Source organism: Electrophorus electricus, chromosome 16 (genome assembly GCF_041902795.1).
Source record: "Electrophorus electricus isolate QZ-2024a chromosome 16, ASM4190279v1, whole genome shotgun sequence".
Classification (NCBI taxonomy): Eukaryota; Metazoa; Chordata; class Actinopteri; order Gymnotiformes; family Gymnotidae; genus Electrophorus; species Electrophorus electricus.
Window position 1 is genome coordinate 26,002,501 of NC_137512.1, and position 15,000 is coordinate 26,017,500.

General features: G+C 47.2%; 1 protein-coding gene across 5 annotated transcripts in view; it reads right to left on the reverse strand.

Annotated features, from left to right (window-relative positions):
- ntrk3a (neurotrophic tyrosine kinase, receptor, type 3a) overlaps positions 1-15,000 on the reverse strand; it is a 182,124-nt gene that overhangs the window by 144,881 nt on the left and 22,243 nt on the right. For all 5 annotated transcript variants that reach the window (XM_081699173.1, XM_081699171.1, XM_081699172.1 and 2 more), the window contains exons 2-3: positions 4,162-4,236; positions 1,855-1,926 (exon numbers count right to left, since the gene is read on the reverse strand). In XM_081699173.1, the coding sequence (XP_081555299.1) occupies positions 1,855-1,926; positions 4,162-4,236 (147 nt within the window). The remainder of the gene's footprint in view (positions 1-1,854; positions 1,927-4,161; positions 4,237-15,000) is intronic.

Here is a 15,000-nt window from a genome sequence, read left to right on the forward strand (position 1 = left end):
CTTCACGTCAGCTTGTTTAGTTTGATGTAGCCATACATGATGACAGATGCAGTAATGCAGTACACATAAGGTGTGCGCACGCGCACACACACACAAACACACACACATCAGGTGAAAGGAAACAGAGAGTGCGTTTCCAGGCTGTGACGGACAGCTCAAACTGGGGCAGACTGTGGGGAGGTGACTCAGTGACACTCATCACACGTTCCAGTGCAGAGCAGCAGGAAATAGGCAAATAACAGGCCTGTCACACGCCACCATTTCATCTCTCTCTGTCTGTCTCTCTCTGTCTCTCTCTCTGTCTCTCTCTCTGTCTCTCTCTCTCTGTCTGTCTCTCTCTCTCTGTCTCTCTCTCTCTGTCTCTCTCTGTCCATTTCTCTCTGTCTCTCTCTCTCTGTCTGTCTCTCTCTCTCTCTCTCTGTCTCTCTCTCTCTGTCTGTCTCTCTCTGTCCATTTCTCTCTGTCTCTCTCTCTGTCTGTCTCTCTCTCTCTGTCTCTCTCTCTCTCTGTCTCTCTCTGTCCATTTCTCTCTGTCTCTCTCTCTCTGTCTCTCTCTCTCTCTCTGTCTCTCTCTGTCCATTTCTCTCTGTCTCTCTCTCTGTCTGTCTCTCTCTGTCCATTTCTTTCTGTCTCTCTCTCTCTGTCTCTGTCTCTCTCTGTCTCTGTCCCCCTCTCTCTCTCTCTGTCTCTCTCTGTCCATTTCTCTCTGTCTGTCTCTCTCTGTCTGTCTTTCTCTCTCTCTGTCTCTGTCTCTCTCTCTCTGTCTCTCTCTCTCTGTCTCTGTCTCTCTCTCTCTCTCTCTCTGTCTCTCTCTGTCCATTTCTCTCTGTCTCTCTCTCTCTGTCTGTCTCTCTCTGTCTGTCTTTCTCTCTCTCTGTCTCTGTCTCTCTCTCTCTGTCTCTGTCTCTCTCTCTCTGTCTGTCTCTCTGTCTTTCTGTCTGTCTCTCTCTGTCTGTCTCTTTGTCTCTCTCTGTCTCTCTCTCTCTGTCTCTCTCTCTCTGTCTCTCTCTCTCTCTGTCTGTCTCTCTCTCTCTCCGTCTCTTATTTCAGCGTGTCCCGAGTGTCTCATACAGCTCCTCCTCAAAGATACGTTCTTTTCTCAGTACAGACCTTCACAGGCATCCAGGACAAAGAGCTGCAGGCGTGCTGGAGATCATTTTGAGGTGCTGATGGTTTGTACTGCAGTCTGAATGTAGACAGCTGGCTCAGTGCAAACTGCCAGACATGCTAACATTAGCTTTGATCCTGAGTGCTCCCTTCACCTGGACAGGTAGAAACATAGCAGTGGGACTGACAGAAAAGCACATAGGACTGACACAAGACACACCTGTGGGATGTGCTGCACTACAGCCCGAGATATCTGGAGCACACGCTGGCTCTCAGTATTTGTTCAATTGTTGTAGATCTCTTTGTCTCTCTCTCGCTCTCTCTCTCTCTCTCTCTCTCTCTCTCTCTCTCTCTCTCTCTCTGTCTTTATGATTATTTGTAATTATTTGTAAAGTTAAGAAAGTGCTTTTACTAGAGAAAATCTTTGGATTGGTGCCACACAGACTTGATGATTGTCAATTACGCACTGACATGTCCTGGCCAGGGGCTGGTACAAGCAGTTCTGATACCTCCGTGGGTAGAAAGACAGTGACAAGCTAATAACACGGTGGGCACCATTCCCCATCTGGTAAACATGCCCTATTTAAAGAGATCTGCTGCCTCCATGTTCAAACACAAGCAACCATTAGATAAGGAAGGAAGGTTCGGACGCTGCAGGTTTCCTGGGCATCAGCAGTGCTGGAGGAAACGTGCTATGTTTGGGAAGGATGTCTGAGGAACGAGTGGGACTTCCTGTCAAGCACTCACATGTAACGCAGGTGTGGGTTCTGTGCGAAGGCTCGTGGCTGGATTCCCCGCAGACTGCAGTTCACCAGGGTTCTGAAACACATGAGAGTGAGAACAGAAACATCGGTGCTTGTTGAACCAGCTGTGGTGACATTTCCTGAAGACCTCGTGCGCAAACTCAACAGCACAGGCATGGAACCGGGGGTGGAGCTCAGCGAAAATGTAAATCCCTGAAAAGCCCAACGTCCTACAGTGTCCATGGAAACTGAGTGTGTGCCTGCCCACCTGAGAAAGCGGGTCCCAGTGGAGCGAGTGCTGATTACACACCGATTTAAAGTCTTATTTAAGTGAAATGACAGGACCGGTTCAGGGGAACTGCTCTGCCTGGGCTTCAGTGTTTAACTCGCTTTGACAGCAACACAGCCTGAGCGTGCTGATAATTGCCCAGACGGTTAAGGGCAACTGCTGAATGGCTGGGGCAGAGAAGTGAAAGAGGGGGAAAGGAATCATCTAATCTCCTCTTTCAGCCCGCCTCGCCGCAGCTGGGACAGGCTTCCAGGGCGCATGGCTCTGCCCCCCATGGCTATTCATCTGGAATCAATTATGTATATTGAATACATTTTTATCATTGACATCTGTGAGATGTTTATTTGCACAGAGGACTTGCTGCTTCTTTCATTACTGTGGAGCGAGGCATTGATCAGCGTGACGCAGATCACTCAGACCCGAGTCGTACAGGCCACAGGCAAGATCGGTCCCGTGAGCTTCATCATCGTTTACTTCTGCGCTCATCGTGACATGAATGTAAAGAGCAGAGCTGCAGTTCTGAAACCTCCAAGTGAAGACACGCTGATCTTCTTTACCTCTTTTCTTTTTAGATCCCTCTCAATCCCCGAGAGTTTCTGCTAGACGTATGTGCAGACTTTCTAAAAAGTGCAGGAGCAATGAGAATTGTAGCCTGTAGTGCCTCAGAAAACAGGCTAACACTGCTCTACACTGCAGACAGCGTGCGTGTGTGTTTACGGCTGTGCTAGCTACGTGTTAGTGACGAGGTAGGGACGAGATTCCAGAGGGAGCCGCAAACAATTTTGGAACAGAGAGAACAGCATTCCTACAGCCGGCTCGGAGAAGGATGCCAGGACAGACGGAAGGTTGCGGGGGCTGGAATTACGTTTCCTGGCTGCTCTGATGGTGTTATTTGATCAGTGCAAAACAGGCCTTGGGGAGGTTCTTTTGTTTGCACGCTGCTTGAAAGGAATTAGGAGTGTATTACTCGAGTTGAGCGATTCGAGAGTGAAGCAGCAGGACAGAGAGCCCAGAGAGCCCAGAGAGCCCAGAGAGCCCCTAGCGCTGAGCCATACATCTGCCCCACGGCCAGCTCCACAGACTCCACGGGTCCTCAGGACAGAGAGCCCCTAGCGCTGAGCCATACATCTGCCCCACGGCCAGCTCCACAGACTCCACGGGTCCTCAGGACAGAGAGCCCCTAGCGCTGAGCCATACATCTGCCCCACGGCCAGCTCCACAGACTCCACGGGTCCTCAGGACAGAGAGCCCCTAGCGCTGAGCCATACATCTGCCCCACGGCCAGCTCCACAGACTCCACGGGTCCTCAGGACAGAGAGCCCCTAGAGAGCCATACATCTGCCCCACTGCCAGCTCCACAGACTCCACGGGTCCTCAGGGCAGAGAGCCCCTAGCGCTGAGCCATACATCTGCCCCACGGCCAGCTCCACAGACTCCACGGGTCCTCAGGACAGAGAGCCCCTAGAGAGCCATACATCTGCCCCACGGCCAGCTCCACAGACTCCACGGGTCCTCAGGGCAGAGAGCCCCTAGCGCTGAGCCATACATCTGCCCCACGGCCAGCTCCACAGACTCCACGGGTCCTCAGGACAGAGAGCCCCTAGAGAGCCATACATCTGCCCCATGGCCAGCTCCACAGACTCCACGGGTCCTCAGGGCAGAGAGCCCCTAGCGCTGAGCCATACATCTGCCCCACGGCCAGCTCCACAGACTCCACGGGTCCTCAGGACAGAGAGCCCCTAGAGAGCCATACATCTGCCCCACGGCCAGCTCCACAGACTCCACGGGTCCTCAGGGCAGAGAGCCCCTAGTGCTGAGCCATACATCTGCCCCACGGCCAGCTCTACAGACTCCACGGGTCCTCAGGACAGAGAGCCCCTAGCGCTGAGCCATACATCTGCCCCACGGCCAGCTCCACAGACTCCACGGGTCCTCAGGGCACCCCACGTTTGTCATGATGTGTGAGTCCAGGCTTAGCCAGGGATTAGTGATGTTACGGCAGCGAGTGCTTCTGCTACTCACAGCTTCTGGAGTCCAGTGTACAGCTCCATGTCCACGTCCCGAAGTGCCTGCAGACCCGACCAATTCTCAATGTGTCTGCAGAACAAAAGAAAAACACATCAGAGAACCTGCAAATGAAGGAACAGGAAACTTCCCAGTCGCCTGGACATTAATGCAACTACATGAATGATGGAGACACTGTGACATTAACAAAAACTAAAATGCAGCCAAGAACTGCAATTTTAGATGAAAGGTGCGAGCAACAGTGTATGACAGATACACACCAGCCTAATCACTGCAGGTTGAGGCAAATTACCAGGTGTCTTCACTGTATATGTAAGAGGTGGGAATATTGTCAGGGTTTGAGAGGGTGGGAATATTGTCAGGGTTTGAGAGGGTGGGAATCACAACATGAATTCTTGAGCCAATGCCTATTCCTCAAACACTCTGAATCATGCAAACACTCCTTTACAGCAGAATCACTCTCCTGTCCATATCACTCCTTTACAGCGAAATGACTCTGTCAGTAATTTTTACATTTACCATCCATTATAACTGATTTCTTTCAATTCTTTAATGTAGTTTAGAAACCACAAGCAAACAACACCTTAAAACATTTAAGTAATATTAAGAAATATTCATTATTGAGTAATATTCATTATTGAGTAATATTAATTATTGAGTAATATTCATTATTGAGTAATATTCATTATTGAATATCAAGCCAGTAGCAGTCCTCAGTCGTTCCTCTCTCTCTCCTTACCCTCTCTGACCCCTGACCTTCAGCTGACCCTCATCAGCAGGGCTCACTCCAGACCCGGAGATGATGCGAAAAACTGCTCAAGTGTTCAGAGCTCTGCTTTGGCCATGCAGGACACATGCAGGACACATGCAGGACACATATTTTGGTAACTAGACATGCTTCATTGGTGTGGCATGATAATAAATAGACTGAAAACACAATCTTGCCTTTTTCCTGTTTTCCTGAAGTAGCATCAACATAAACTTTGCCAGTTAAACTAAAAGACAGTTTTGCATTTTGGCTCTGCTAAAGCCATTATGCACGACCTGGCAACATCACCAGATGTTTCATTATGGACGACCTGGCAACATCACCAGATGTTTCATTATGGACGACCTGGCAACATCACCAGATGTTTCATTATGGACAACCAGGCAACATCACCAGATGTTTCATTATGGACGACCTGGCAACATCACCAGATGTTTCATTATGGAAGACCAGGCAACATCACCAGATGTTTCATTATGGATGACCAGGCAACATTACCAGATGTTTCATTATGGACGACCAGGCAACATCACCAGATGTTTCATTATGGACGACCAGGCAACATCACCAAATGTTTCATTATAGACGACCAGGCAACATCACCAGATGTTTCATTATGGAAGACCAGGCAACATCACCAGATCTTTCATTACGGAAAACCTGGAAACATCACCAGGTGTTCTCTACCATGTTTTTATCACTATGATATTTTATATCTGTACGTTGTTTTATATCTACGATGTTTCATAATTCAGCCTTGAGGAAGCTGAGGTTCATCAGGTCTCGAATGCTAAGCTCACCACAAAAGCGTTCACAACGTCTAAACACACTCAGAGATGCTCTGAACTGGAGAGCCGCTGGAAGATTCAGATTGTGCTGCTTCACAAATTTGCTCTGCTACACAATAAAATTAGGTGCTTGACTGAAAGAAATTCCCCCGTAAACCTGAAAATGATGTGGATAATTTAAACACCACCTTGATTAGGGCTCCCAAAACTATACCAGTACAATTACCTTCAGATGGACGCATGGGAATCACCTAGAAAATAGCAATTAAATGGCTAATTACTGAGTAATATTAAACAGATATAGCAGCACTCTGTTCCTTCAGCACTGCTCAGTTGATTTATTTTAAAAACGCTTTCCTCAGGTCTGCTAACTTTGCCATCCAGTGGGAGCAAGTGAGTGTTATGCTAAGGACATCATGCTAACGGATCCCTGCTGGTTTTTCCTAATGTGGCTACATTAGCATTCTTTGGCTGAAGTGCAGGCTGGAGATGAAGGGGTGATCTGTCTTCAGGAAGGACCAAGGGCCAGAAGAACAATTAAGACCAAATTGGCTGCCAGACCAAATTTCTCATGTACCACAGAAAACAAAAATAACGATGGATAGATTTGAGCAAGCACCATCCAAATAGGGTTTATCAAGCCAAAAGAGTGAGGAGAAACTGGGAGAAACCACGAGAAACCGCAAGATTTATCTAACATGTCTGAAGGCACCACTTAAATGTTTATTGACACGCTAAACTACACAAAAGCAAAATGTGTCTATCAGGGTTTTTGTCATTCTCAACAAACAAACTAATGTGTGATTACAGGCCTTTTTATCACCACACATCAAGTTTAGTGTCTGGGGTTGTGTTTGGCACAACAGGCTCGCTAGATAGATAAACCTCTACTGATATGTGCTGTGTTGTGTTGTGTTGTGTTGTGCTGTGCTGTGCTGTGCCATATGTTGTGCTGTGCTGTGTGTTGTATTGTGTGTTGTGCTGAGTGTTGTGTTCTGCTTTGCTGTGTTGTGTTGCATTGTGTTGTGTGGTGCTGTGCTGTGCTGTGTGTTGTGTTGTTCTGTGTGTTTTGTTGTGCTGTGCTGTGTTGTGCTGTGCGTTGTGCTGTGCTGTGTGTTGTGTTGTGCTGTGTGCTGTGCTGTGCTGTGTTGTGCTGTGCTATGTTGTGTGTTGTGCTGAGTGTTGTGTTGTGCTTTGCTGTGTTGTGTTGTGCTGTGCTGTGCTGTGCTGTGTTGTGCTGTGCTGTGCTGTGCTGTGTGTTGTGTTGTGCTGTGCTGTGTTGTGCTATGCTGTGTTGTGTGTTGTGCTGTGTTGTACTGTGTGTTGTGCTGTGTTGTGTTGTGCTGCGCTGTGTTGTGTTGTTCTGTGTATTTTGTTGTGCTGTGCTGTACTGTCTTGTGTTGTGCTGTGCGTTGTGCTGTGCTGTGTGTTGTGTTGTGCTGTGTGTTGTGCTGTGCTGTGCTGTGTTATGTTGTGTGTTGTGCTGAGTGTTGTGTTGTGCTTTGCTGTGTTGTGTTGTGCTGTGTGTTATGTTGTGTTGTGTTGTGCTGCGTTGTGTGGTGCTGTGCTGTGTGTTGTGTTGTGCTGTTGTGCTATGCTGTGTTGTGTTGTGTGTTGTGCTGTGTTGTGTTGTGCTATGTTGTGTGTTGTGCTGTGTTGTGCTGTGCTGCGTTGTGCTGTGCTGTGTGTTGTGTTGTGCTGTGTTGTGCTGTGTGTTGTGTTGCATTGTGCTATGCTGTGTTGTGCTGTGTTTTGTGTTATGCTGTGTTGTGTTGTCTTGTGTTGTACTGTCCTGTGTGGTGCTGTGCCATGTGTTGTGTTGTGCTGTGTTGTGTTCTGCTTTGCTGTGTTGTGTTGCATTGTGCTGTGTTGTGTGGTGCTGTGCTGTGTTATGCTGTGTTGTGCTGTGTGTTATCTCTGCTGATTGGTGCTTAATCTCATTAAATCAGAGCTTCCAGTCCTGATGGTAACTTGCCAAGTGTTAATGATCAGCTCTCAACATCAGGTGTGTTTGAGTGGAATAAACACTCAGCTTTGCAGACCAGGAAATACTATTGTGAACAGAAGCCAGATGAACCATAAGACCCTTAAATGTTGCAGGAAAGCGGTGCGTCCTGGCGTAGGAGTGCAGAGGCCGGGAGTGTGTGGCTCAGCGGCTGTGTGGGCAGACTGACAGACCAACAGGAGAAACGTGGACACCAGCCCTTATTATCACAGTCAGTGCACATTACATACAACACACATCACAGTCAGCACACATCACATGTCATAGTCGGTACACGTCACAGTGAGCATACATCACATACAGCACATCACAGTCAGCACACATCACATGTCATAGTCAGTACACATCACAGTGAGCATACATCACATACAGCACATCACAGTCAGCACACATCACCTGTCATAGTCAGTACACGTCCCAGTGAGCATACATCACATACAGCACATCACAGTCAGCACACATCACATGTCATAGTCAGTACACGTCACAGTGAGCATACATCACATACAGCACATCACAGTCAGCACACATCACCTGTCATAGTCAGTACACGTCCCAGTGAGCATACATCACATACAGCACATCACAGTCAGCACACATCACATGTCATAGTCAGTACACGTCACAGTGAGCATACATCACATCACAGTCAGCACACATCACATGTCATAGTCAGTACACATCACAGTGAGCATACATCACATACAGCACATCACAGTCAGCACACATCACATGTCATAGTCAGTACACGTCACAGTGAGCATACATCACATCACAGTCAGCACACATCACATGTCATAGTCAGTACACATCACAGTGAGCATACATCACATACAGCACATCACAGTCAGCACACATCACCTGTCATAGTCAGTACACGTCCCAGTGAGCATACATCACATACAGCACATCACAGTCAGCACACATCACATGTCATAGTCAGTACACGTCACAGTGAGCATACATCACATACAGCACATCACAGTCAGCACACATCACCTGTCATAGTCAGTACACGTCCCAGTGAGCATACATCACATACAGCACATCACAGTCAGCACACATCACATGTCATAGTCAGTACACGTCACAGTGAGCATACATCACATCACAGTCAGCACACATCACATGTCATAGTCAGTACACATCACAGTGAGCATACATCACATACAGCACATCACAGTCAGCACACATCACATGTCATAGTCAGTACACGTCACAGTGAGCATACATCACATCACAGTCAGCACACATCACATGTCATAGTCAGTACACATCACAGTGAGCATACATCACATACAGCACATCACAGTCAGCACACATCACCTGTCATAGTCAGTACACGTCCCAGTGAGCATACATCACATACAGCACATCACAGTCAGCACACATCACATGTCATAGTCGGTACACATCACAGTGAGCATACATCACATACAGCACATCACAGTCAGCACACATCACCTGTCATAGTCAGTACACGTCACAGTGAGCATACATCACATACAGCACATCACAGTCAGCACACATCACATGTCATAGTCAGTACACGTCACAGTGAGCATACATCACATACAGCACATCATAGTCAGCGCACATCACATACAATTACAGCATTTATCTGACACTCTTATCCAAACAATCATGACTGAACACATCTTAAGTAATTGAGGGTTAAGGGTCTTGCTCAGGGGACTGACAGTGGCAACCTGGCAGTGGTGGGACTGGAACTGGCAACCTTCTTATTACTAGTCCAGTACCTTCACCACTGAGACACCACAGCCCCTGATATGACATATAACTATGAGGCCGAGTATGAGAACAGGAGCCAAAAGGCTTTCCTCCAGATCCCAGATTCATTACCTACTTAAACTACCCACAACACAACACAATACAAACAATCAAGTTCAGTTATCCCTCATGATAAAGCGTTCCATGTGGCAATCATGTGATCCTGCCTCCTCACCACCCTGACATTCCCTGGCAGCCCCGCAGACGGACCTCCTGTGCAGCGTCTCAGAAGAGGGAATTCCTCGCCTCTCCAGCGCTTGGCACGAGACGATCTGAAACTCCTGGGGATTTTCCACGGTGGCGTCCTCATGACTCCATTGACTCCATCATTCCCACAATGCCACAGACGCGTCCGTGATGCCTGCGGACTTGCAGTCAGACTTCCATCTGTCACGGCCACCAGGTTTCTGGAACACTGCTTGCAAATATTTATAATTAACCACAGGAATTTAACAAGGCTCATCTCTGGTATAAAAATGTTCTCCTCCTCCTCCAACAGACTTAAATGTCTGCATTTCAGAGGCACTCAGAGATGCGTCCTAAAGTTCCCTCACAGCCTACGCAGAATAGAGTCTTCAAGTGAACATTTGGTGGACGTGATGACAGGACCCGTTCTGGCACCAGCGAGACGATGTCTGTGGTATGCTGAACACACACACAGTAGGAGCTGGAGTGCCTCCCTGATCCAACGCGTTCTGTGTGTGTGAACGATGCAGAGCGGTTGGAGGTGTGAGTCACATCCTCCTTACTAGAGTGTGTGTGTGTGTGTCTGCAAACTATTTGTCATTATTTTTGAAAACACAACATATTTGTAGAAATAATATTCCCAGAGATTCATTGCACAGTCACTGACTGTCGAAACATCAACCTTCAGATGTTCTCTGCACAGAGGTTAAGCTGGAAGTTCATGAGCAAACCCAGAGCATTACGCTGACCTCGTACATCAGCAGGACCTTCCAGGACCGTCCTGGTGATGACAAGTTAAGGGATGACATGACGGAGCAGCTGAGCATCTGGCCCTCTTATTCTGTCTCCTCCTGGCTGTATTGACAGAATCAATAACCCAACACACTGGGACGGATCAAAGGCAGGAGGGAATCTCGGACTAATCAGGGTTCAGCAGGCATACTGAGCCTGTTCCCCAGTGGCTGATTGGCCAGTGCACTAATTGAGGGAGCCCTTGATTGGGCAGCACAGTAGCTAAGCGTCTTGTAATTGGTCAGACTGGAGCATCGCAGTGTCTTTAGAGCATCTAGCAGAGGACTGTGGGCTACGGCCTGCTCTGCTCACTGTGCTCTCTGGTCCTGCAGCCTGGATACAGCCATGACCTCCACTAACAGAGTCCACACTTCAGGTTCCCCTTTTTGTTCCAGGGTCTGCAGACCAGACCAAATCCAGAAGCTTTATTTTCATTAATGAGCACTGCGACTCTATCGCTCCTGGTTCTGAGAATTGGAGCATCCTTTCTGGATCAGAGCTGACATACTCGTATGACCTATGATCTCACCTCCACAAACAGAGAGTGCTCATTGTTCCCCACGGAACCCAGACAACAGCATTAAAAGGCTCGCGACTTCCCTTGTGACCTTGTCACCCTTCGTAATGCATTTATGCGGAGACTCACACATTCAAATTCAGGACAGGCTGCCATTTTTGTGGAAAACCACAACAATGGAAATTATTTACTGGGCAAAAGACATCATCAATTCTGTGGCAGTAATGCTAATGTACAGTCTGTGAATATTGTGGCAGCACTTGAATCAAAACCGATTCTTGAACTCTGCACGCATGTGTATAATGTTGCCCAGCACTTCAGTAGAGGAGCAGCTCCCGAAACCCCTGCAGCTCTGGATCCTCAGCACTGTACTCTCTCCTGCAGCAGTCACTCACAGGCTGGGGGACAAACTGTCCCCCAGGCACTGTCCATCCTACACTGTGTCACTGCACAGACACTGTCCATCCTACACTGTGTCACTGCACAGACACTGTCCATCCTACACTGTGTCACTGCACAGGCACTGTCCATCCTACACTGCACAGACACTGTCCATCCTACACTGTGTCACTGCACAGACACTATCCATCCTACACTGTGTCACTGCACAGACACTGTCCATCCTACACTGTGTCACTGCATAGACACTGTCCATTCTACACTGTGTCACTGCACAGACACTGTCCATTCTACACTATGTCACTGCACACACAAACGTCCATTCTATACTGTATCACAGCGCAGACACTGTACATCCTACACTGTATCACTGTGCAAACACTGTCCATCCTACACTGTTTCACTGGATACACACACACACGTCCATCCTACCCTGTGTCACTGCATCTCTGTCACTGTATCTCTGCACACACACATGCAAATTTGAATTCACAATACGCAATGTGCAAATACACTATACACAACTGTTTAATGTGATCACTGCTCATGCCCAGATAACTTCCAACTTCAGCCAAACTCCTGCTGGAATATTTTCTGCGGATGTCATGTTTGATAGCTGTGTGGAATATTCTGTTCCTTTCCTGCTTACAGCGCTGTGTTGTTTCAGGATTTAAACAAACGGATGGTTCAATCTAACGGAACATCAGATGACAGGTGTTGAGCGTCTCATTAATGACACCTCTACATCCCACATTACCAGAACTACGGTCGTGTCTCAAATTCTTGCTAATAAAATAAATCATCTTCGTCTAAAGAGGAAAATTTGGTTTGGGATCAATTCTGACTTTCCTGAGGTCAGAGTGAAGCAGACAACAGATGTGGATTTGCTTTCTTTGTGAAAATCCAAAAGAAGCTCGTCAAACAATTATGGCGCATATGATTTACAGATTATATCCAGTAAACATACAATTTCAAAGCCACATGGTTTTATTTTTTAAAAGGTTTGAATGTCTGGCCAGCTGATACCAGCAGGATGCTCGTATTTCCAGTTCGGAGGCCAGGATGTGTTTCCGAATAGTGAGGCTGGCGGGATATTCCACAACAGAGAAACCGATCCTGTAGCTCCGCTGATTGGACACTATCACAACAGAAGAAATCCATCTGTTTCAGAAATGTGCAAGTTCTGCACACTGCACAGACCAGGTGAGGAACCAGGATTACTGCACACTGCACAGAACATCCATCTCTGCAGGGAGGCAGATTTCTAAAACTGCACTTTGGCACCGGAACTGGGTACTGATGACTTATTTCCTGGCTGATGTGCTTCTTAGTCCACATGGATGAGCACAAATATCACAGCAACAGAAAGCACTGAGCTTTAGTCCATAGTTTCTGCAGTGGGAGAACTGGGAATATTAGCAGTCTGCTTCATCTCAGCACGGGAGCGGCGGCGTGCTGACAAGGCTTCAGTCCGCTGTGTGATTCCTGTCCTCGCTGATCATCAAACCAAGATCCCTGCACCAGCTGGAACATGGGGGTGTGTCACAGTGTGGTTAGTCAAATCTCTGACAGGTCAGGTGACCTGCTACTGCACATGCAAACCTATGACCCCAAAATGTCCATATCAGATATTACTAAAGAAACAAATCCAGACACACCTGGTACAAAGTCAGAAACATAACATGAAACACTTCATGTTCTTTCTTTTAGAATATTTAATCCCACCACTCATGTTGACTTTATCAAACTTGTCTACAGGAATGCTGATGGACACTGATGAGGTTAAACACAGCATGCAGTGTTGCAGGACAATGACATGGTTAAACAGCATGCAGTGTTGCAGGACACTGATGAGATTAAACAGTGTGCAGTGTTGCAGGACACTGATGAGGTTAAACACAGTGTGCAGTGTTGCAGGACACTGATGAGGTTAAACAACATGTAGTGTTGCAGGACACTGATGAGGATAAACACAATGTGCAGTGTTTCAGGACACTGATGAGGTTAAACAACATGTAGTGTTGCAGGACACTGATGAGGTTAAACAGCATGCAATGTTGTGGGACACTGATGAGGATAAACACAGTGTGCAGTGTTGCAGGACACTGGCAAGGTTAAACACAGCATGCAGTGTTGCAGGACACTGTGAGGTTAAACACAGCGTGCAGTGTTGCAGGACACTGATTAGGTTAAACAGTGTGTGGTGTTGCAGGACACTGGCAAGGTTAAACACAGCATGCAGTGTTGCAGGACACTGATGAGGTTAAACACAGCGTGCAGTGTTGCAGGACACTGATGAGGTTAAACAGTGTGCAGTGTTGCAGGACACTGCGAGGTTAAACACAGCGTGCAGTGTTGCAGGACACTGATTAGGTTAAACAGTGTGTGGTGTTGTAGGACACTGATGAGGTTAAACAGTGTGCAGTGCTGCAGGACACTGATGAGGATAAACACAGTGTGCAGTGTTGCAGGACACTGATTAGGTAAAACAATGTGCAGTGTTGCAGGACACTGGACAGGTTAAACACAATGTGCAGTGTTGCAGGACACTGGCAAGGTTAAACACAGCATGCAGTGTTGCAGAACACTGATGAGGTTAAACACAGCGTGCAGTGCTGCAGGACACTGATGAGGTTAAACACAGCGTGCAGTGTTGCAGGACACTGACTAGGTTAAACAGTGTGCAGTGTTGCAGGACACTGATGAGGTTGAACAGTGTGCAGTGTTGCAGGACACTGATAAGGTTAAACACAGCGTGCAGTGTTGCACTGACGTCTGCATCCTGCCCCTGTGCTGGTCGTCATTTAATAAGTTCATATTTTATAATCAATTCCTTTATCTTTTTGGGTGTCACATCATATAACCTCCCTAGATTTCATTGTAAAAAAATCCAACATAATGTGAATGATCTGTGATGCTGGACTCACATGTTCCTTTTAAGGACCACAGGCGGGAGAGACCACAGTAGCCTGGATAGCGTAACTGATCCCGTGTCACCTGTTCTCATGTCGAAAGCTGTGTGATTTACCCACCAGCTCCAGCCATTGTGTGCCATAGTGGACAGAGGTAGTGCCAAGGACCTGTATCCATGGAAACGCAGCCTTTGTTTGAATATTAACACAGTCTAATAGTTTTTTTTTTCAAATGGCAGAAGCTAGTGATGCCTGTGAACTGTGCCGACGGCTCAGTGACACTCTCCAACACCCTCTGAAAAGGGTATATAGATCCTCCTCCATACCCACTTCTCTGACTCCAATAGCGTTAATATCTCCTAAATATGTACAACAGTGTGTTTACATTACACAACAGGGTGTTTACTCTACACAACAGGGTGTTTACTACACGCAATAGGGAGTTTATGTAACACACAGTGTGTTTACTCCAAACAACAGTGTTTACACTACACAACGTGTTTACTCCAAACAACAGTGCGTTTACATTACACAACAGTGCGTTTACATTACACAACAGTGTGTTTACATTACACAACAGTGCATTTACATTACACAACAGTGTGTTTACATTACACAACAGGGTGTTTACTACATGCAATAGGGAGTTTATGTGACACACAGTGTGTTTACTCCAA